Source organism: Falco biarmicus, chromosome 4, assembly GCF_023638135.1.
Source record: "Falco biarmicus isolate bFalBia1 chromosome 4, bFalBia1.pri, whole genome shotgun sequence".
Taxonomy (NCBI): domain Eukaryota; kingdom Metazoa; phylum Chordata; class Aves; order Falconiformes; family Falconidae; genus Falco; species Falco biarmicus.
Genome location: NC_079291.1, coordinates 68,139,082 through 68,162,777, shown reverse-complemented (window position 1 = coordinate 68,162,777; position 23,696 = coordinate 68,139,082). Strand labels below are relative to the sequence as shown.

Sequence of the window (23,696 nt, the reverse complement as noted above, 5' to 3'; positions counted from 1 at the left end):
ACCTGCTGCCATTGCACACCCGTCCCTGTCCCCCAGTGCGGCGCTGGGGACGGGGACAACGCTGCCCGCCTCCGGAGGGACCACAGACTTCCAGCCAGCCCCAGTTTGCTTGCCATCCTTCAAGCTTCTCCCAACATCTACGCCAAGCTCCAAGCGATGACCCGTGCACAGTGGTTGGGGGCACCGTGAGCCCCACAAAAGGCACCCCCCAAGCCACAGCCCCCACCTCCCCCATATTTAGCCCCTCGATAAACCCATCCGGATGTGCCAGACCCCCCTCTCTTATGAGCAACGTAGAACAGGAGACACCCTCAGAGAGCCTGCAAAGTCAATTATATTTTTTATTAAATATACATCCTCTCTTGGCACAAATCTTAAAATATATAAACATTATATAACAAAGTGTCTTCACTGCAATAAAATAGAACTCCAGATCCAAGAAAAGCAGTTCCAAACTGACACACACGCATACACACACACATCGATGGTGAGGACACGTCTGGACAAAAGGCATTTAACAGTGTTTGTGCTAATATATGCATAGACCACACAGGCAGTGAACAGTGCTGGGAAACCCTGCAGCACACGGCATTTACGGGGGAGACGGGGGTAGCGGGAGGAATCAGCCCCTACAATTAAAAATAATAATAAAAAAAGGCTGGTTTGTAGGAAGGCCACCTCCTCCTCTGGCCCAGTCCAGGTAGGGGGGGTCCGTAGCGCACCCTGGGCTCCCTGCAGGGTCCAAGCACCCAGTCAGGCACTGGGAGAAGGGCATGGGAAGTATTCCACACCGCATTCCTTCCCCTCCTGCCCGCCCAGGCCTGGCACCACACTCGCTCGGGGTTGCCACAGTGCTTCTGCTCAAGGTTTCCTTTCATCTGCTTTTTGTGTAAAAAGACAACAGTGCTCGCATCCTTCCAGGTGGACGGTGGCAAGAAGTTACCAGAAGTACCGCTGTTTTCCCACAGAAGCTACAAAACTGCTTTCGGAGAGCTCCCGTGGAGTACCGATGCCCACCCCAGGACTTCCAGGGACCCCTCTCCTGATCCCACCCCAGGGCTTCCAGGGATTTCATGCCTCAGGAGCCTGGGACCCCTCTCCTGATCCTTCCACCACAGTCCTGCCAACCACTGGCACCTTCCCGGGGAACTGGCAGAGGCCTGTTTGCAAACAGGTTTGCAAGACGCCAGCTCAGATCCCACCTTTCACGTGCAAGTCCCCTAACTGAGCATCCCAGAAGGACCAGCTCTCCCAGAACCACCTGCCCAAGCCAGCAGCCACTTCCACGGAGAGAGCAGGCATCACGCGGAGGTGCCCAAAGAGGGAACGGCGAGAAGCAGCAGCGTTTCACAGCTTGGGAAGAAAAGGAGCTAGGAGAAGCGACGGCGCTAGGCTGGACAAGTAGTTCAAGAACCTTTCAAAAACCCTTCTGCCCCATCACCTAATGCCTTTAAGTTCTTGCCCCATGCCATAAGCATCCCCGCCTGTGAGTGGGATGCCTGGTTGGGTATCGCTCTCAAAGCTGCGGGTTTGTAATTCTGAATGCATTTCATCGGACCCGATTTTCTCGAAGTGCTAGTGCAGGACTAAAGGTGCAGAAGCAGGAAGGGAGGGAGAGCAGACAAGGGTGGGGGGGAAGCACAAATTAATGTTTGGCGGTAACGCATTAAGGAACAATGACTTAAAAATAAAAGCAAGGAATCTGAGAAGAATAAGATGAAAAATAGGAGAATCTGTGGTAGTAAAGAAGTTCTAAAGAAATAAAGGACTAGAGAATATTCCTGTTAGACTTGTCTCTGTTCTCAGAGCTAAAGGCAACAGACCTTCCTGGCCAGCACACAGACACCCTCCCTTTCCAAACCAGTGTGCCCAAACTCCTTGGGCACTCATTCCAGGCAGCAGAGAGATCTGGAACATGCCTCAATTCATGCAAGGATTAAGAGAAGGGAAGAGAACACTCTGTTTTCTCCTTTTCTACATTCAAACCAGAGAAGAAAAAAAGAAAAAAAGCTATTTAAACCAACCCAAAGCAGTAACACATAGTTACTCTGAACACTTTTGTCCAAGAAACAAAAGCACCAAAACCATTACAGACTGAATTCAAAGATCTGTCTCTGAACAAACACTCAGCCTGCAAAACTTGGAAAAACGTGTTTGGTTAAAACTCCACTGAATTATAATCAGGTACAGCTGCTAATTAAGGAACAACTTATCTGAGCCCAGTGCTTCCAAGTCTGGCTGTGCTTCAGGTCCTGTTTCTCACCTCGGAGTTGCCAGGCTCTGGCTGCACGGTGGGCGATGCCAGGGCCAGCCAGCCAGAAGCTGCCTCCTCCACAGACTTCTCCTTGTCCAGGTACTATACCAGCTGCACCCCTGACACGGCAGACGGCACCCTGTGCCCTCCCGTTCGGTCCCAACCAAGCGGTTAGTCATATCCAGTGTAAATCCCTTCCCAGTTGGGACCCAGGAGGCATCAAGCCACCTCCGTTGCCACAGGGGTTCAGCAATGCTCAGCACCTCGTAAGACAAGCTCTGCTGTGCTCGCCTCCGAGAGGACCTACCGTGCTATGGAGCCAGGGAGACCATCCTCAGGTAGTACCCACCGGCTGTGCAGAAAGGGCCGCGCTCTGAACCGGCACCCTTCAAGCTGCAAGAGAACTTGCTACGCATTGTACGCACGGTCAGGTCCGCGCCGTCGGCTGCGGGCACACCTAGCTGCTGCTCTGCACCTCACCCCAGTGGTAGGATGCAACTGGCTTCGTATTTCCTCACTGGGCCAGACGGGATAAAGACAAGAGCAGAAGTAATTGGCTTCTCCATTGGAGAAAAGAAATCAGAGCTCTCGCAAAGGACTCAACAGAATTTCACCCCAACGAAGAGAACAACTGATCATCTTCCATTAGCAATGGAGCAAAAAATATAGAGAACTCATGGCTATCGTTTCTAAAGACTCTTCAAACACCACCACCTAACATTGCTTTAATTACAAGGTAAATCGGCAACTGCAGTCAAGTTTCACAACGGAAATCATCATTTGTGGGCTTGGAGGCAGAAATTACTGAGGTTAATACCCCGCCCAGCCACAACCATGACAGTATCGCACGTGTTCCGGGAACAACACGCATGCTAATACTTCAGTACGCTGGCTCTCTGCCGTGTCCACAAAATGGAAGTGTAGGTGCTCAATTCCTAGGGAAATATTTGGCATTAGAAGCAAGTTATGCTCCAAAGAACAAGTGCAAAGACAAAAGAAAGGAGAAAGCTATTTCTACCAATTGTGCAATTCCCTCCATTCCCATTAACAAAGCCATGACACAAAGCTCGAACTACAACGGCTAAACTACGTACACCAGGAAAGGACAGCTTTTAAATTATACCTTATTTTCCTTTCATACATTACAGACTATATCAGCTGGAAAGGGATTTTTAATCTTGGTTTATGTAATCCGAATCTCAGAGAACTCTCAAGCTTCTCTGACCTCTCTTGCACTCCCAATTTAACAGAGGAATGGAACATAAACCGAAACCACCCTCAAATCTCCTTTTCCCTGAAAACCCACTTGAAACAGAAACGCTGAAAGGTGCTTCCCCATTCATTTTCAACTTGCAACTAGAAATGATTGGCACTAGATATAATTTCTGCAGGGTCCATACCAGCTGTGCTGCCCATTCTCCCAAGGACCCAGTCGGTCCAGAAGAACTCTAGGAATAAAAGCAAGTAGGCTTAGGTGTGGACTAATAAACAGAGGTGACACAACCTACACAGCAGGCACCAAAGGACAACCAAGTTGTTCCGAAGCAGGGCCAGAAGCTTGAGTCAACTACTAGGCTGTATCCACCAGACGCGAACATGCCTTGCAGGATGGCGCCGCTTGTGTCACGCGTGCACCTGCGGGACGTTTGTTCTCACATTGTGCAGAAAGCAGCGACAATAATACTGAAGGATAAAACTGCTTCAACTTTACGCGACGCCTCCTTTTCTAGTGCATCAACGCTACAGCCTGCCAAATCCCCCCAAAAACGCTGCCTTGAAGACCGTGACAACAATGGAAGGGTTCGGGGAGCCCGAAAGCATCTCTGCAGTTCAATTCAATCCTGTTCGTGAATCCGGGCACAGCCCCTGCTCAGTAACACTGACAACAAACATGAGAATTGGATTTGCAAAACTGCTCAGAACTTTCCTCCCCTGCTGTCTACAGTCTTTGGTAATCTCAGAGGAACATTGCAAGCAAGCGAGATTTTACGCAACTCAACCCAGAAACGAGAAGAACGTTGGGAAAAGGGCAGCATTTCTAGCCGGAGCTCACATTCAACTTCCAGAACAAAAGGAGTGACCTGGACCTGTTAAATCCTGTTGCGTCCTGTTTTATGGAGACGGATGCTTACAGGTCAGAGGAATCTGCAACTCCCGACAGACTAAATGGAATATTGCACTTGGCACGCTGCCTCCAGCTAACACATGTTCAGTAACTCAAAACTGCCTACCAGGAGCAGCAGTCACTTCCCAGATCCAGGGGTTCATTCCAACAGCACCGAGTCCTCTCTTTCATCATCCACCGCTTCATCTGCCCACAGAGCCCAGGTGAGGAGCCAGCAGCAGCACGTGTTTGTTTGAGAGGCTCCACTCCCGGTATCAAAGAGTAAAACAGAAGGGTGAGGCAGCTGCTTTAGAGGACTCAGTTCTGCAGAACCGTAAGAATTTTGTTCAGGAAAGAGTTAGTTTCAGGTCGAGGTTTCCATAAAACTCAGAGGCTCATTCAAAAGAAAAAAATTACAACAACAGAACAAACAAAGTTCTCAGCTGCAGGAGAGCATGTACAATGTGAGGGGACGCTAGCATTGCTCTTTCTACACGTTGTTGTACTTTTCCCCAGCAAGGGCTGTGGGGATTAAGCTACTACCTTTCAACATTAGTGCTGTGCTGTAATTTACGGAGAAGGATCTGCGTCAGGTCAAAGGTTGTGAAGCTTATTCCCACTGCAATCGGACCTTTGACCCAGTTCATGCTGAGTCCTTTGTACAAGCCACGGATTAGTCCCTCTTCTCTTATAATCTCCTGCATGGTGAGAAGGATGGAACTGTACGTGTGTCCCATAACCCCCGCTGTCTGCATGCGTCGGCGAACCACATCCAGGGGGTAAGAGGCTGACTGGCCGATCAAGCCTGCACAGGCACCAAACAAAAGCCGCTCCGGAGGGGATGGCTGCAATTTCCCACTGTGATCTGGGAAAGAGAAAGTAGCAGAGGGCAGAAAGCTTCTCATCATAAACACGTGACTCAGGGCAAGTGGGCAGAGAACCAAAGGGAGTGCTGAGTGCCTGAGCTCCTGAGATTTTGTACCCAATTTGGTTGTTAGCTGACTCGGTATGTAACCCAGCCCTTCTGCACCCAGGACTTGCACCCCCTTGTTCCTCTGCAAGACTGAGATACTGCTTATCTGCGGCTTGCCTTCGTCATAGCCTGGAATCAGAGAGACAGAGGCACAGGCTCCACCAGCACAGAACTTTGCAATTGGCTTCAAGGCCAGGCAAAGGACTTGTACCGCTGAATTCAAACATCTGGAACCGGCCAAAAGCCTACACCGTTTCATTCGAAAGCAAACCAAGTTGCCTTTACCTGCATGCAGTTTCTTCAGCGTCTCATAGGTGAAGAAGCTAAGCCCAGCATATGGAATCACTCCAAGGATGGTTGGCGTAAATCCCCTATACAATGTCTTCAATCCTTCCTCTCGGGATATTCGTATGAAGACGTGAACAATATTGCTGTACCTAGCATGCGGACACAGGAAAACCAAATCTGCGCTGGTTAGTGACTGCACACACCAGTAATAATTCCAACAGGACTTTCTGAAGGATCAACAGTTAATTATTTGGGCTCTGAGCTCAGCAAACAGCTCAGAAGGGATTTCAGTCCGGAGAAGCCAGTCACCAGCTCTCCTACAGCCCTATCGCCACATGCTATCCTGGCTGTTCCATCTCTCGCGGAGGCACCGTGCCAGCTGGCCTCCTCAAGAACCAACACGCAGGTTTTACTAGTGAGGTCTTTCAGTATCGATCTCCTTCCAGCCCCTGGACTGACCAGGGCTCTGGTCATTTAATCAGTGCTCAGACCCCAGCAGTAAGAGGTTTATTACACCAAAGGCTCCGAGCAAGAAGTGACCCAGAAAATGGGAACAAAATCATCTGACCTTAAAAAGAAAGTTCTGTGTTTGTTCGGGGTGCTTGTACTTGCTTTTGTTAGGCACTTACATCTCCTTCGGCGTGACAGCCATTCGAGCACGGACCATATCCAAGGGGTAGGTTAACATGGCAGCCGTTGTGCCTGCCAGAGAGCCAGCAATGAATCGAGGAAAGGGTGTCAGCGCTCTAAAGTAAGGTGAGAGAAGAGACCAAACAGATCACCTGGAGATGGAAATACTACGTGGCTTTTGAGCATGGCTCTACTCTATCTGCTACCGAATCCCTTCCCTGCCTGTGTACTGAAGAGAGGTGGGTGGGTGGGGGTTGGAGCAGCTGTGGTTTGCCACAGCCGTTCAAGGAGGAGGCTTTGAGAAAACCTCTGTCGAGGGCAGCAAGGCTGACTGGGGGTGTCTCAGACTCTACATGCCCAAGAGCAAGAGGCTCAGGCCACGCGCATGGCTCAGGTAACAGCGCAAGGCTGGATCTTGTTGCTTCTCCTGCAAAGAAAAGCTCTTTGTTTTGCCTGCCCGCTCTCGGCACAGGGAAGCGCTAACTCAGTGTCTAGGCCACTTCTTGCTCACGCCTCTAGAAGATAGGGTCACCTTCTCACAAAGCTTTCCCCTGTGCAAGATGAGGAGCCCGGCCCTTTGCTCAGCCCCCTCGCCCATCCCGTTCTGCCTAGGCATCATGAGAGGGGCCAGCACACCTCGGTACCCACGGAGCTCTCAACTCAGCAGGCCTGCACAACGCAGGGAAACGTGCTCCCTCCCTACATCTCTGGTCCCACAAACTGCTCTGTCCTCCTCTGCAAGGACCAAAGCCACACTGCATCTTACTTTCCCTGGAAGCCGTAGTAACTCCCCAGGAGCTGCTTGTACTCTTCGTGCGCGCAGAACTGAATGGCAGCGTAAGGGATCACACGGACCATGGTGGCTGAGTTCCCTCGCCAGAGACTCCAGAAGCCTTCATTGAGGTAGGTGCGATAAATCAGCCTGTAGGCTTCCTGCAGGCAATGGATCAAAGGTCAGATGGGGAGATCATGATAAGAGGAAGTCCGAACAATAGAGGGGGAAAAGGTGACCCTATAGCTTAACCTCTCCAAATCCTCCTTCCCACCCCAGCCACAGTGATCTGCTATCAGCTGTTTATGCTCGCGACCCTGACTCCACAATAAGACAACTAAAACGTCCTCTCTGGGGAGACCGAATCAGATACATTAAAGCAAAAAAGAACCAGAGTCAGGAAACCAGAGTTTTAGATTCAAGACATCTTCATTTTCCCTCCGAGGGCAAGGCACAGAGCTGGACTGCTGTTTGCACAGACCATTTCTCCACCCAAATAAATCTTCTTAGTGTAAGGCAGAAACGCCCGGATTGCACACATTAGCACAGCACGCATGAAGCAGCCGCAATGCACATGCATGAAAACATTCAGCAAGCCGGGACAGCCACCAGCTCCCAAATTCAAATGTCCTATATACTCTGAAACAACTCCAGTGTGGTTGGGGGGGAAGAAAGCAACCGCTGAAGGAGCGGGCCCAGGGAAACAAACCCCTGAACGATGCCACAACATTTACTGCCATGTCACAGGTAGAACCTGGAGTACGAACGAGGACTGAGACCCCTCTGTGCCAGGCACTGGGCCAGAACATGAACATGAAAGAGCGCTGTCCTAAGGAGTATTATAAACAACACTGTTTCCAGTCTTTCCCCTCCGTGCTCCTTCACTATTAGTGCTGCCAATAAAATCCAAGCAAGAAAGTTAAATAAATACAAACAAAAGATGCTGTTAGGGCTATTACGGCCATTAATCAAACACTTCAGGTCAACAGGAGACACACATATCATCTCACCTTGGCAGAAAATCTTTTTGAAGACACTAAAAAGAAAAAATGAGCATTAGGTCTTGCAATACATTTAGATGGATCAAATAAACCATACAGGCATTTTATCTAAGGGATAAAGACAGAAGCAAAAGAATTAATGCAAGAGAAAATAGAGATTCTTTATCATAAACAAAGACTTTCCACTGGTAAGTGCTCCCAAACTCTCTTTAGCACCTAAGTTTGTTTTTCCACCTACTGTTACAAAAACACTCAGTTTGTGTCATGCTTCTTACTTTAAAGCACTAAACAGAAATGAATAAATCAAAAATACATTTTACAAAAATCAAAACTGCACCAACCACTGATTTTAGTAGACCACTTCTGTGCACAGGTTCCAGACTAATGCCAGAATCCAGCAAAGAACGGGTCTGTTTAGCGAGGCTCCACGCAAGAATGGTTTCATCCTAGCAAAACTCAAACGAACACTCCGTTTCTTTTCTTGCATCCATTCAAACTGACAGCATCTCTTTAACTATGTAATACACAAGGCATTTGGAAGCAAGATTTATTTGGCATACAGCAGCTCTGTTTTGTAACATTCCTACAGCAGGAAGGAAACCCAGGCTAAAACCCGAACAGCAACGCTAGTGAAATATGGTTCCAATTAAGTGTCTATTGCAGTTTCTTTCAAACTCCTTTGAGACTTGTAACCTCTCAAGTGTATCAAACAATCACATGCAAATACGTTTTCACCGCACTGCTCCTTTATGCAATTCAACATTTTTTTTTTTTTAAAGAAATAACAACACCTCAATAACCAATTGCAGCTGGCTCTGCAACAGAAAAGAGCTCTTTCTCTCTCCCACAGGAAAATTCTTCAGTCTCTAGTTTGAGGGACAACCTTCCTACACTCACACGACCCAGAGATGCTTTCCCTTTTCACAGCCAGGGAAGAGGCCCCACAGTAAAAACCTTCAGGAGAGCTAGATCCTACGAAATTGGTCAGCACGGGCACATTTTAGTCATATCCTTTGCATCAAGTTTAATGGGCCAAACCAAACAGGTCTTTTTCTAAATGTACGCCCGTACAAATTAAAGGTGATTTATACGGACAGCTGTTGACTCACGCCAGTTCTGCAGTTTCCAGCTCACCTCTGGTCCTGACATTTCCAACCTTAGATGAACTCCAGTGTTTGTTCTGGTGAGAAAGCACAGCACGTCCTCATTGCTGCACAAGCATCTGGTCACAGATGCGATCCCAGCCTGCAGCCAGCCCAGGCTTTAGCTCCCTACAGCCTGAACTCCCTGATCTATATCCCTGCTATTCCAGGCCTCAGCCCCTGCTATGCCGAGAATGAAAATCATGTCAAATGAAAGTCAATTCAAAATTAAATGTCATCCAGGGATTAGATTAAACCTCCCCAATTCATTTAATCTGGGACATCAACCAGATTTAAAATTCTTGGCTTCACAAAATGTCTACTGTATTAGCAGTCTGCATGCTTCCCTTTGGGACAATTAGCGCGGCTGACAGTTCCTGCACTGAAACGGGGGAACGGAACAGAGCTCATGATGGGGCTGAATCCCAAATCCCACTAAACAAGTGAGAATTTTCAGTTCCAATTAGATGAATTTAGTTTCCAGTTACACACTTTACAGGTTCCGGAAAGGGCAGCTGTGTAATACAAAGCCAGGTACACCAGCGTCAATGCCTCCTGCGGTACTTTTCATCCTCGACTTCAACTCCAACCAAAACAATTCAGCTGCAATACAATGCAACCCTCAGTAAAAAAGACTGCATGCATTCGAGCAGGCACGGCCTGGCATTCAGCCTTCAGCAAGAAACTCAAACAGCTCAATTACCTCCCTCCAGTGTCACCACATCTCCTCATATTGCTCTTTTCCCCACCTTATTTTTCCAAACTGAACAGACACAGAAATGGGGAGTGTTGCCAACCATCCCTGTCCTTACGGCATCGATTTACTTTGCACACCAAAACTCTCCCTGATGTTGCAGAACACACACGGCCAGCCAAAGTTCACGAGCCACGAGGCATCGTCTCTAACCAGCAATACGTGTATCTGCATTACACTGAGACTGAAAAACTCTTGCTGACTACCATGAGACTTGGGTCCAAGAGTACGGGCCAGATGCACAGCTGATTGACACCTGCAATAATCCCACCCAGAATCAAACAATAGGTTTTTAGGCTCGATTCATCATGGTAACATCACTATTTTGTCTGCACCCTGCCAGGTCTCTGTAGGCTGAAGGAGGGCAGTGCACTGGAGAACAGGCTGGCTGAGCACATCAGAGAAGCTGTTTTGGATTCTGCTAACAATAAGAGCATTTTGCAAAAGCCGCTGGGACTCACCTTGAAACATGATTTTTGTCCTATCCAGTGGAGCTACTGCAGTTTTAGCAACAGCACCAGCCAATGCACCAGACATCAGGGAGTTGAGTACTTTCTTTTTCTCCTGGTTATCCTGGAACAAAGCTTTGTTCAGTACAACACAGTCAATCCTAAATTAAAGTTGTAATATTTTACCTTTGCTGCAGCATTTACCCCCTCTCAAGGACTTGGGTCAAAATTATCTTCAAAATTTTAAACACAGTAAATTCCTGGTCAGATCACGAAGCACAAAGAGTAGACTTGGCTGCCAAGAGGCAAAATTCCAAGGTCTGCCACCTCTCACATGTACTGTCTTCTCCCTATTAAGACTTCTAAAGGCTAAGCCACTACTTCCTCATGATTTAGGCGTGTAGAGAAGGTAAGCCGCTTTCTTGCCCTTCCAGTAACACACAAGCCCTATTCCCACAATGTTCCCAAGATTGCAAGAATAAAACAAGGCAGGTTTCCTACTACGATAAATGGAAGTATTTTTGTTATCGACATTCCTGCCACAGCTCATATTTATAAAGCAGCTATCTTCTTATAACACATGGGCAGAAAGCAAGTAAATGACTTGAAATCTAACACCGTGAAGGTTACATTCTGAAAGACAAGTCAAGACAAGGCTTAAGAATGTTAACTTTTGATATGCTTTGTGTTTTCATGGAGAAGTTAACTTTTTTTTTTTTTTTGTTGGAATGTTTCACAACTAAGAAGTTAATGTTTATTACCAAAATACGTGCTTCGGTTCAATTTTCCTTTCCAGTCTCTGCCTGTCGGGTGCTAAACGCAAGGGTAGCCATGCAAAGGCAGCGCTAGTGCTGTGTGAACTTCAGCCTGCGTTTTGGTCTAAATCAGGCCAAGGTTCAGTGTCACCTTCTCTTCCAGCGTTTCTGACAAGACTCCAGCAAGAGCAGAGAAACCAAGACTTATGGCTCTCTTCCCAGCCCTGCCACAAAAGACATAACAAGACATAACCTTGAACAAGGAACGCAGCCCTGCCTGCCTGTCAGCTGTGAGTGATGCCCAACCCTTCCCAGAGGGCTGGAACTGCTTGGCTGTCCTCAGAGAAAGCAAAAGTTCCACGTTATGTGCCTTGCACATACACTGCAACTCTTTCAGGACTCCGCAGCTCAAATCCCATTGAGATGCTTCCTTTGGACGGCAGCCAGGCAGCTCTTCCCTCAAAGCCACTGCACACACCCACCGATCTGCTCTTACCTCTGACGGAAGACGGGTCGATGTAACTGGCTCCACATCCTGCTGTTTGAAATCCACTTGACCTTCTCTCACACCATTACCCATACCAGTTGCACTTGCAAGTGGGCAGAAGAGCTACAGCTCCTAAATTGCAAACAAGAACAAAGCAAGAGTTAGTGTCAAAAGTAGGAAATACGCAGGAAATAAGAAGTTTGTAGAGGAAGGGGGAGCGACCTATTCCCAGGGCCATTTTCAGGATGAAAACCCCTCTCCCAAGTTCCCAGGTGAGGAGCATTTCCAGGATCCTGGTGCCACTTCCCTCCTTCAAGGTGCAAGCGTACGCGTGCGTGTGTGTGTACTTTGGTGCTATTTAAAAACTGCATCAATCATATTCACTCTTTTCAGCCCACCGGGAACTCAGCTGCAAGTGACAACATCAAAACATCTGCAGTTTCTAGAGAGAAGAACCAGATCCCGCTCTGACCTCTGCCATCACTTACAGTGAGGATTTTGCTTGCTACTCAGCTCTGACCACTGAGCATCTAGATATCGGAGAAGGCATACAGAAATTTAAAACCCAGCCCTGGAAAATGGAAAAAAATAGTCACAGCAGTAAGTCCTGAAAGCCTGCCACAAGCAACTGGAGGTTATTTTAGGAAAGAGCCAGATCCAATGCCTCACACGTGCCATAAAGGCTATTTTGATGACGCTAGCGATCCAACTGAAAGCAGCACAGCAGTGACTGCCGAACTCCCTTTCTCCACAGTTGCAACGCAGACATGCTCGTGGCTGGCGAGCAGTGCAGTTTGCACAGATGTCCCTTGCTGGGACACATGGTCTCACTTGCCTCATGAAAGGCAAGGTCAGTCTCATGCTAGCTGCAGACTATCGAGAAGCTGTCACTTTAGCATCTAATTTCCTATTGTTTCTGCTTTTTATGATGTGGGGTTTTTTTCATCCTTAAATATGCAGAAAGGAAAGAGCTAAAGTTTGAAAAACTTTAGGTGCCTCTCCGAGTTCTGAATCTATTCACAAATGGGGTCCATAAGTCCAAGGATCAGTTTTCGAAGCAACAAGCCTGCTCCAAGAACCACGCTTCCACGGTTAGCTTCCTTTCCAGCAATGTAGTGTGAGGAAATCTGAACTCCTAAACTCGTCCCCAGTTCTGCCCCAGCCTTCTCATGTGCTCCCCAGCAAGTCCCTTCACCTTTGCCACCCTCCGATGCCTAGGAAACCTCAGGCACAACAGCTTGGAAAGATCATCTGAAGACGATTTTATTATTTGTTTTTAACACTCTCTAGATATTATATGCTTGTCAGCACCTTTCATACTTGCTGACCTATTTTTTTCTCCCCACATTGCTCTCATAAATTAGTGCCAGACTTCATTTTCCAAACCCCTTGGTTGCAGCAGAGATATTAACGCAAAGCCAGAGGCAGATCAGCCTTGTCTGTATTCGTGCATGACCAATTTGTGATGATGAAGCTATGCATGACCCGCGCACTCGGTCCAAAGGAGGACAAACACACCTGGTATCTTTAATGCCAGACATCACTCGCTAGAGCTTTGGGAAGACACATATCAATGTGTTTACAACTCCTGAGGGTGTTTGCAAAAGGAGGATATTGCAGGATATTGCTCAGGGAGTAATAACTCAAGATTTTAATGAAAGACAGCATCTGATAGACCAAAGCATGACCTAAACAGCATCGGTGTTTGCACTTGAAAAGTTCTGTGATGGAAGCTTGGTCACATCAGACCACATGAACAACACCTTGTATTTACGGTCTTACTCCTTACAGGATTCATAACACTACGGAGCAGAGCACTTAATCAAATTATTTTGAAGAAGACAGACTGTTTATTATTTCTAATTACTACCTGCAGTTACTTCTTTTCCTTCTTATCTTATGGACCTGGAAGACTTACTGTAAAACAATGCCTTTCAGCAAAAGCATGAAAGAAATTGCAGGTAGAGATATTACCCCTAGCTGTCTCAAATAAAGAAATGTAGGTCACAATATCAGATTTATCTCTACCAAAAATAAACCCACAAAAATAGAAATCATGCTAAAGAGCTTAGGAATGCAATATGCAACTTTATTTTAAAACGTGATTTTGAAAGATGATTGAGAAAGAGATGACTAAAAGGAAATTTTTAAAACTAAACTGATGTTATTAAGCCTGGATTTATTTTAGAGCGTGCACATGCATAAAGATGATACCCATTTACTCAACAATATTCTCTTTGATCCTGTTCAGACATGTTCTTTTTTTATTTTTAGTGCCGAATGCCCATATCTTACAAACACCTGTCTATATGCTCAGTTTTACACATTAAAACTGCCCACATGCTCTACATAAATATAGGCTCTAAACTTGCAGAGGCTTAAACGTAAAAATAATGTTTATTATTTTTGTTCCCGTTGCTCACTGCAAAGTAATGCATCCGTATTTTATTTTGGAGCTGAACTGGATTCTGATGTCCGGGAGTTATTACCCACATTCTGGCTGTTATGACCAGTTACGCACACCAAAGCCACAGAGAACAAAGCTTTGCTTTAAAGTTTTGCTGTGAATTTGGAGCGCCTGCCCATTAGAAGCCAGGCATTATTTTGCATATACAGCAATCTGACTCGCTCATTAAGTAATCCACTGAAACCCAACATGGAGCAGCTGGATATTTTTTAAATCCTTGTATTTTGTATAGCTCGGCACACAGTCATTACTTATGTTTACAAAGCCACAGGCAACAAGAAAGAAATAGCTGCGGATTAGATTTATTTTTTTATAACACACTTCTGTGTTATTTATACTGTAGTTACCCAAGTCCTTGTCACACATCTGGATCCAGACGCCTCAGTACTACACGCTGTAGAGCAAACCATTCCCCTAAGAGAATATGTAATCAGAAAGCAAAACTGCTGGCAAAGGCGAGTTCAAAAGTTAAAGAGGTTTAATGAGTAACATACGCTGTGCTTTTTCAACAAAATTCATGCTAGTTTATTGAAAGTACAAAGCACTTACTCCAGCATCCAGTTTCAACTCCATCAGAAAACACTGCCTGTAACTCAGCCATGCTAATTCAGTCACAGACCAATGATTATTTACCAAGTTGAGAAACAGGGAAGCTCAACCCTTTGTTTCTGGCAGTGGCACCTTAAACTGATGAATTTAGCTGCAGCGGTTTGTTTTGTGATGATTCTTTGAGTCCTGGGACTCTTTCTAGGTAACCTGCCTGTGTTCTAGCAATTGTAGAAACATCTGTGCGCTACAGCAAGTTTCATTCCCTGCATACCAGGAGGCGCACAGAATATGCTCTGCACATTAAAAACGAGAGCATTGTTAGTCTTTCCTTTCCTTTCTCCCAGCTCTCTCTAGCGGCACTTAATGAATACCTGAGCAAGTTCAATCAAGCTGTCAAATTGACTCTCTGACAAGTCAGACATTCTGCTTTTCTTGGTGGTGATTTTGATTAAAAGGACAGGCGAGACAGAATCAAGTTATTCAGATGATAAAAGCATCCTGCTAGGAAGAATGTCTTACAGGCAGGTGCCAGTTCATTGCCCAAAGGGGAGTGGGGGTTCAGAGAAAAAACAGCTCTGGCTGTCCAAGCCAGTTGCGCATCCAATCATGACGCTGTATTTCAGCTATTTCATTTGAACATATGTTAAGTTACAGAGTCTTAAGATAATTAGATCTTCAGCAGAAGAGCCAACGAGTTTCAGAGACCAGCGTCACAACCAAGCAATAAGCACAAATACTCCAGCTAGGGTGTGTACAATTAAAATCACATTGCTAAAGTAAAGGCTTGCAGATTATTATCTAGATTTAAAAATTAGACCTAATTTAAAAGTTTGACTTCACATCATTACAGCACAGCCTGCCTGAAATCCCTCCTTCATGTATTTTACCAGCCACACACGTGCTTTCCCAACGTGGATCCCCACCACCAACCTCCCAGAGCAGCGGGAAGGAGGAATGTTTTGCACAGCACTCACAGCTCCAGGAGGCAGGAATCACACTGCCCATCCTCTCCAGGCTTCCCTGGCATCCTAACCACTCCCATTATGCCAGCACCTGGGGAGACCAGAAACTATCTGTTAATATCAAAATACTTTAACCACAAAAGCAGACCCAGGCATCAGGGTTTTCATGGGACTGTGTAGGCAGCAAACAGGCATCCAGCCCAGAGACTGGCTTGCAACGTGTCATCGCAACCTGTCAGTCACTGCCTGCCCTGGTCTCCTTCCATGACAAGTCGACCCGCTTAGTGGATGGGGGGCAGGCTGCAGATGGTGTCTACTTAGACTTTAGTAAAGCCTTTGACACCATTTCCCACAGCGCTGACGTGCGGAATTAAACTTTATAACTCAGGAGAGGTTATAAACCAGGTATGTTTAACTCACCGGCGGGCACCAGGGTGGATAATTCCGAAAGCACCTGCTGTCCCGACTTCTTTGTGCACGTGTGATTTCAAGTATACATTCATACATATTCAGTAGATGCCTGAGAATAGGTTGGGTTAGGATAATTAGTCTACCGAGAAGTCATTAACATAAGTTTCCTCCCATTTGTGCTTGTGCACTGTCTCCTGGTGGTGGTCGTTGAGGATGAAGGCTTAGTAGTCTCCCTCGCTCTGAACTTTTCACCTTCATTTTGTACATACAATGAGAGTTTTAATTATTCTAAGTTTTCCATATCCTATTAATCTAGTTATTTCTAAGCTTTCTGTCAGCATCTCCAGGGGAAATGGGCTGCTCACGGCTGGTACGGGCATACCCTTCGCTGGGTGAAAAACTCCGTTCAGCTCAGTGGGTGGCCAGTCACACATGGTGCTCCCCAGTGGGGCCAGTTCTGTTTAATATCTTTATCAACTACCTGAGGACCGGTGGGCTGAGGCCAACTGTGTGAAGTTCAACAGGGCTCCATGCCAGGTCCTGCTCCTGGGTCACACCAGTCCCACGCAGCGCTGCAGGCTTGGGAAGCTGCCCGGTGGGAAAGGGACTGGGGGTGCTGGTCAACAACTGACTGAACATGAGCCAGTGCCAGCAGCGTGCCCAGAAGGCCAATGGCATCCTGGCTTGTGTCAGCAATAGTGTGGCCAGCAGGACCAGGGCAGTGATCGTCCCCTGGTACTGGGCATCGGGAATGCTGCACCTCAAACACCTTGTTGAGTTTTGGGTCCCTCGCTACAAGAAAGATGTTGAGGTGCTGGAGTGTGTCCAGAAAAGGGCAACAGAGCTGGGGAAGGGGCTGGGGCACCTGGTGAGAAGCAGCAGAGGGAGCTGAGGGGGTTTAGCCCCGAGAGGAGGAAGCTCAGGGAAGACCTGATGGCTCTCTTCGACTGCCCGAATGGAGGCTGTAGCGAGGTGTCATCTCCACTCCCAATTAACAAACAACAGGACAATAGGAAACAGCCTCAAATTGCACCAGAGGAGGTTTAGATTGGCTATCAGGAGAAATTTCTTCACTGAAAGGGGTTGTCCAGCACTGGAACAGGCTGCCCAGGGCAGTGGTTGACTCACCACCCCTGGAGGCTTGTAACACGGCTTAGTGGTGGGCTTGGCAGCGTGAGGTGAACAGTTGGAAAGGTCTTTTCCAACCAAAACAATTCTATGATGACTGAAAAACATGTTTGTCTGATATTCTCCACTGGAATTTAGACCTGTCACAAAACACTAAGATTTCTGAAAGAGTATCATCTCTCCAGCAAGAAGAGCAGACACGCTGCAAAGCAAACAGCACCGTCAGCGATCTGAACGCAACAGCAGCTATTTGCTGAGAAATGTTTGCTTTTTCCTCGGACAACCCCAGGAGTAATTATAAAAGTAGTTTAGAGCCCTGGCAGGTAATGGCAAAGCCACAGTGTTGGAGCAGGCAGGAGCTGCTGTGACTTGATGACCACAAGACGTGCTGTGTTCGTAAGATAGGCTGAAGAAACAGTCCTGCTACCAGCTTCTCTCTAATCATTACCAAAAGGCAGAAGAGAAAACAACACAGAAACGTAGAAGACTTTTTTTATTCCCTAAATTTGTGTACAGCACTGACCATACACTTACAGCCCACAGACGTTATTGTGATACAAACCTGAAGTCACAGATCACCTCTGGGGGAGAATTTCAATTTCATTCAGGTAAAGTCATTTGTATAACTCCATTCAGATACGCCAGCTTCTCTCATTAGTCAACAGCTAGCTGGTTCCTAATTCTTTTTTTTTTTTTATTATGTCGTTAACATCACTGATGAAAGTGTATAATTAAATTAGGAAAAAAGAAAACCAAGAGAGTTCCTGCAAAAATTTTCATGCATTTTCCCAGGCAGTCTGAAGTGAAACAGTACCCTGGGAAGTTGCTCAATGAGGTTTCCTTCAATTGTTATTGTTAAACTGAGCAATTGAGCCTGACAGAGAAAGAGATGTGGTAAATGCTGAGATTACTGCAGCCTTAAATTCACTCTGGGAGCAAAAGCACCGCAGAAAATCACAGAAAAAAGGGCTGAAACACTCAGCACAGAGGGATGAACTATAACTAGATGGCCCCTTGAGGTCCATCTTTGCCTTCCAGTTTGATTAAGCCATTAAAAATCAAAACCAGATATGCCCTGCAGACTCAACTCTTCAGTCACATTCATCTTTCGGTTGCATACAAATCCGACCCCAAAATATTAGCTATGAACAGTGCATTGCACTTCTTCCTTTAAAGGTCTGTACAGAAACTGTTAGCGTGATTTTAAAGAATCACCGACTAGAACACTCACTAAATTACAGTATCTGGAAGAGTTTAATTTTTTGACATCCTTTCTTAGCTCCAAAGTACAAAATAAACGCTCCTCCTGCCTCCTGCAGCCAGATATAACTCAAGTCTGCCAATAAAACTGAGGATAAAGATACAATTCTTCACGTGGTTTTTAGATTATCTGACTTTAATTAAGCCAGTTGCTGAACGAACACTGAGAAATGGTTAAATCTAAACCTCTGCTAGCAAAGCCAGCTGTATTATTCAGAGGAGTGCAGGTGACTTGCATTTTGAACGAGGCTTGGAAGGCAGGCATGAGCCACAGAACAGAGAAAATCTTGGCAAGAAAAAAACAGTGCTTCATTCTTCAGCTGCTAAAAGAAGACTGTTGCTGGGAACACCTCAACTATGCTTTCCACAGCCAAAAACTGAAGACCAGTTCTTATCTGCAAGACAGATAACAGCTTTATCTGAGGGAGAACAGAGCGCTTCAACAAGAGGAGTGAATCACAGGGGCCTCCGCCGAACCCACTCCTTGGCCAGGCAGCAATCACCTCCCTTAGGAACAGAAGGCAGAAAACCAAACAAATCAACAACCATATTCAAGCATCCTCCCAGCTTGAATACTCCTCTCAAAAAAAATATTTCTCAAAGATAATGTCACGAGGAAGACACAACAAGAAAATATTATACACGACCTCTTGGACAACAGCCCTCCCACAGGCACACGAAATACAAGCTTTTGTAGATTCATAGAATCGTTTAGATTGGAAAAGACCTTTAAGATCTTAAAGTCCAACCGTTAACTCCCATCAGTCGTTCCCAGATACATTCATCTGAATGCTACCACAGGTCCCAAAGTGACAGATCCCAACATGGGTGAAATTTCTGATGGCAAACTGAGGTTCTTTGGAACACAAGCAACCCCCAATCAATACGTGAGCAATCTTTGCCAGGAGCTGTTCCAACACAGTAACGGATGATTACAATTTCTGCTCTAAAACCCCAGCAGTTTACATTGCCTACAAAGAAAAAAAGGGAAAATAAAGAACTACAACCTTCCATCACTAAGTACAACGACCCACAAGCGTGCCAGGCAGGTGTCATCTCCTAACAGCAACACTTTCCACCTCGGCTGCACGGAGTCATGCTAGACTGTGAGCTGCCCACTCCACTCACTGTTGTACTCACTCTGAGCCACACAAAAATTAAGGCAAAGTTAAGCACCAACTCTGGTTAGCCAAAGCATTGCAGATTTCAATTAAGTTTGATTACCTTAGGGTAACTCAGCACTTACACGTGGCACAGACACACCTTCATCATTAACTGCACAACAGCAAGGAGTAGCGGATTTAAAGCACAACTGGAATGCAAAGAACTCCTCCAACACTCATTCATTCTGTGAGCTGGAGTAAGCTGTTTGCATTTCAGTTCACCTTTCCATACAACACAAAATTCCACCTGGAATACTTACTTATCACCTGGAAAACAGCAACACTGCAAAGTTGAAGCATTGGTATCAGTTTCACCTAAGAGAAGTACAAACCTGAATGCATCTTCCTACAATCAGCAGCAAAGTCACTAAGAAGAAAACGACTCTTGCTGGTTCCTGAGCTTTTTTCTAACAGCAAACCTGTCTGACCTGTACCAAGCCCATCCGTTTCAGGTAACCACACACTCAAGGCTGCGTTGGTGCTCATCTTATGTTTTATGTAACTTCCTGAAGCCAAGTTTAACACACCAGCTATGCCCGAAACATGCACTTGCAATGGGGACTGCCCAAGTCGGTGTACTAGCTACAGCTGCAGATCAAGGAAAAAGAAATTATCGCAGCTCCTGACTCATACCGCTGTGCTATCAAGAGCTAAAATTCCCCAGCCTGAAGGATCACCTGGGCCAGGGAGCTCCTGCTGACACCCAACACCAAGGGCAGTCCCAGTCCCCACCTCCGCAGCAGCTCTCCTCAAGACCAACATTCAGATATCATAAATAATGATTCTGACATGCTGGGGGAAAGAAAAAAAAAAAAGTGTGAGCATCCACAGCTCTAGAAGGATGTAAGGATGCTCAGAGCTACCTAGAATCCAGCCCTGGTGTTTTAGATGCCCAATCACATGATTTTTTAAAAATACATTCACCCACAGGTTGTTGGTATGATTATACCAACCCTCTGGTACCCTTATTACACAGTCCCTCTTCCCTCAGCTGTTTTCCAACACCCACAGACATCTCTTCTGTTCCTTTACACACACACCCCTCTTCCAAACTAGAGTCATTTAAAAACCAGAATGTTTTCAAAACTCTCTAAAGTCATCAAACCACAGAAAAACACCGGAGGAGCACACAACCTCCAGAAAAGGCTTTGCAGTTAATGTGACCATGAAGCGTAAGAACCAAATACAAAAAGAGCCAAGCGACAGCAGGCTCCAAACCCACTCCATGCAGTCTGCTAAATTAACAGCCAACAGGAAAAACACAGTCAACAAACAGATCTTTGACTCCTCCAAACTTCAGGACAGTGCAGGTTTAAGGTCAACAAAGCAATTGCAGCACCAACTGCTACGCCTGCAGTGAGTAAGTTACACGTTTGCATACAGCAGAGAAGGTGGCACTGTGTTTATTAATACCGCACAATAATTTCCAGCATTTTCCATCTGTCTTTTTATGTTATGATTTAAACCCAAGACGAGACACTTCTTCCATTTCCACATTTGAAGGTAAAGCAAGAAAGTCACCCCTGCTCTGCAACTTTTTTCTTACGCTGAAGTAGGATAGAAGACATCAAGGGAACTGCATTTAACACCTTCCACGCTCCCCGGTACCTACCCCCCCGCAGAGGAACGCAAGTGTGCCTTACTCACAGTTCACATCAACTTAAAAAAAACTAAACAAAAATCACATCTCACACCTAAGGGCGCACCTGGACACACGCACTCATCTTTGATCAAAAGACTTGGAAGGGAAGAGGAGCCCGCTGCGCTCGACAGACACCAGCCTCAAACCTGAGAAGCAGGACTGGCTGGCAGGGCAGCAGGGGGGCAGGGCCAGGCAAGAGGAGCAGCAGGACAAGTGGCAAGGCAGGTGGGTGGCCAGGCAGGGTGGGCAGTGGAGCAGGCAGGCAGGGGCTGGGAAGCGGGGCAGGCAAGTAAGGGCTGGGAAGGCAGCCAGGGCAGGCAGAGGGGTAGATGGCCAGGGGCTGGGCAGGTAGTGGGGCAGGTAGGGCAGCAGGGTGGGCAGGCAGGGGCTGGGAAGGCAGGCAGCAGAGCAGGCAGGCAGGGCGGGCAGGGCAGCGGGGTGGGCAGGCAGGGGCTGGGCAGGGGCTGGAAAGGAAGGCAAGGCAGGCAGCAGGGCAAGCAGGCAGCAGGGTGAGCAGTGGGGCAGGCGGCCAGGGGCCGGGCAGGCAGGGGCTGGGAAGACAGGCAGGGCAGGCAGCAGGGCAGGCCAGGTGGGCAACAGCATGGGCAGGCAGAGCAGGCGGGCAGCGGGGTGGGCAGCGGGACAGGCGGGCAGGGGCCGGGAAGGCAGGCAGAGGCTGGGAAGGGAGACAGGGACCGGGCAGGGGCTGGGAAGGCAGGCAGGGCAGGCAGGCAGCGGGGCGGGCAGGGGCCGGGAAGGGAGACAGGGGGCGGGCAAGCAGGCAGGGCAGGCAGGCAGGGGCCGGGCAGCGGGGCAGCACGACCCGGGGCGGGCCGGGCCTCCGGCGCTGTGCCGCAGCCGGGCGGCGAGCAGGGCACCCGGCCCCCGGCGCGGCTCCAGCCGCTCCCCCGAGCCGCCGGGCAGAGGGGGCGGCGGCGGGCGGAGGAGCCCGAGCCCCGCCGGGACAGCGCGGCAGGGGGGAGGGCGAAGCGGCGGTGACCCCGCGGGAGGCCGCGGCAATGTCACCCGGCCCCGCACACACAGCGCGGCCCGGGCCGCCCGGCCCTGAGACGCGAGGCCACGGCGATGGGCGCGCGGGGCCGTGCCTGCCCGCGGCGGCGCCCGGGGCCCGGGCCCGGCCCGCACTCACCGGCTCCGCTCCGCTCCGCGCCGCCTCAGCCGCTGTCTCCCTGCGGCCGCCAGACCTCCCCCTCCCTCGCTGCACCCGCGGGAGGCGGCGCCCGCCCTGACGGCTGGCCAATCGCCGCGCCAGGGGCAGTACCGTGCGCGGGGAGTGGCTGCGCAGCAGCAGACAGACGGGGAAACCAGCCAACCGGTGCCGGGGAAGAGGAGGGCAGCGCGGCCGGGGGCGGAGCGCTGGGTCTGTGTGGGGTGGGTGGGGAAGGTGGGGTGCGCCCGGCGCTGCGCGGCACGCAGATAGCGCGCAAAGCCCGCGCAGGGCCCTGCCCGTCTCCACCTGCGTCCCCCGGGGCAGCGTGCCCTGCCCCAGCCTCGTCCCGCATGGCTGCGTGCCCTGCGCCCCGCTCTGCCTGCTCCCCATGCCTCCACCCGAGGTTAAACCCCGGCAGCTGCAGGTCAGAGAAGCTCAGCATTACACTACCGCTTGTTTAAAATGGAAAGAAAATTAATCTAAGCTTTCCTGCCACTGTGGAGCGACCCCCCCCCCCCCCCTTCTGATTCTCTCGCAGCACCACGTTAAGCCTCAGTGCCACTTCTGACCGCCCCCCCCCCCCGAGCCAGCTGGGTGAGCCAGGCTCCACCAAACACACTCCCCGGAGCCATCAGGCTCTCCCGCAGGGCTTGGGACCTCAGGGGCTCTTCACCAGCTCTTCTTGCCCGCTCTGCCACAAAGGAGCGGGGCACCTTCACCGGCGGATCAGAGCACTGCTCAAACACACCGAGCCTTCCACACAGCAAGAAGGGAGGCGACCCAGGAGCCTCTCATCGCACAAACACTCTCCAGGGTCAGAAGCCTTTGGAGAACACAATGACCTTTGCTATCTGCTGGCAGATAGCGCAGGGCTGCAGGAGGCTTTAAAGTCAACAGAGGCATTTCCACCACCTTTCTTTTCCTGCCTCAAAAAGGCTCCGTAAAGAGCCAGCCACCCTTGTAGCACTTTTATGTTTTATAGGGTCAACATTTCTACAGAGTATCACATTAGAAAATATCCACTCAAGTACATCAGTAGCAGCGCAGGAGGAAGGTTCAGCATCAGAGAGGGCTGGTAACAACACAGCCCAGCAAAGGAACTGGGGCACACAGAAGCCTTTAACTGAGACTACAGAACCGTTCTGGATGTTTCACTTCCCCTGTTCCGCCCCCAAATCCATAGCTGTCTTCAGTCCACGAGGTGAACAGCCTTCTTGTACATTTACGGCACTCTTGGATTCTGGGAAGTGCAACCCTGCTAAGAGATAGCCAAAGCCTGCGCTCCCCCATGCTGGATTCCCACTGTGTGGTACCACTGCCCATTTATCCCTGCT

General features: G+C 48.4%; 1 protein-coding gene across 2 annotated transcripts; it reads right to left on the bottom strand.

Annotated features, from left to right (window-relative positions):
- Positions 1 to 323: 323 nt before the first annotated feature.
- SLC25A42 (solute carrier family 25 member 42) lies at positions 324 to 22,451 on the bottom strand. Of its 2 annotated transcripts, XM_056337419.1 has the most exons (8): positions 22,342 to 22,451; positions 11,619 to 11,741; positions 10,380 to 10,491; positions 8,032 to 8,057; positions 7,016 to 7,182; positions 6,249 to 6,365; positions 5,617 to 5,768; positions 324 to 5,223 (listed from the first exon to the last, which is right to left on the bottom strand). In XM_056337419.1, the coding sequence occupies exons 2-8, from the start codon at positions 11,700 to 11,702 to the stop codon at positions 4,898 to 4,900; spliced, it is 984 nt and encodes a 327-aa protein (XP_056193394.1). In that variant the 5' UTR covers positions 11,703 to 11,741; positions 22,342 to 22,451; the 3' UTR covers positions 324 to 4,897. The 2 variants fall into 2 exon arrangements, with proteins under 2 accessions (XP_056193394.1, XP_056193395.1); XM_056337420.1 differs by lacking the exon at positions 6,249 to 6,365.
- Positions 22,452 to 23,696: the final 1,245 nt, after the last annotated feature.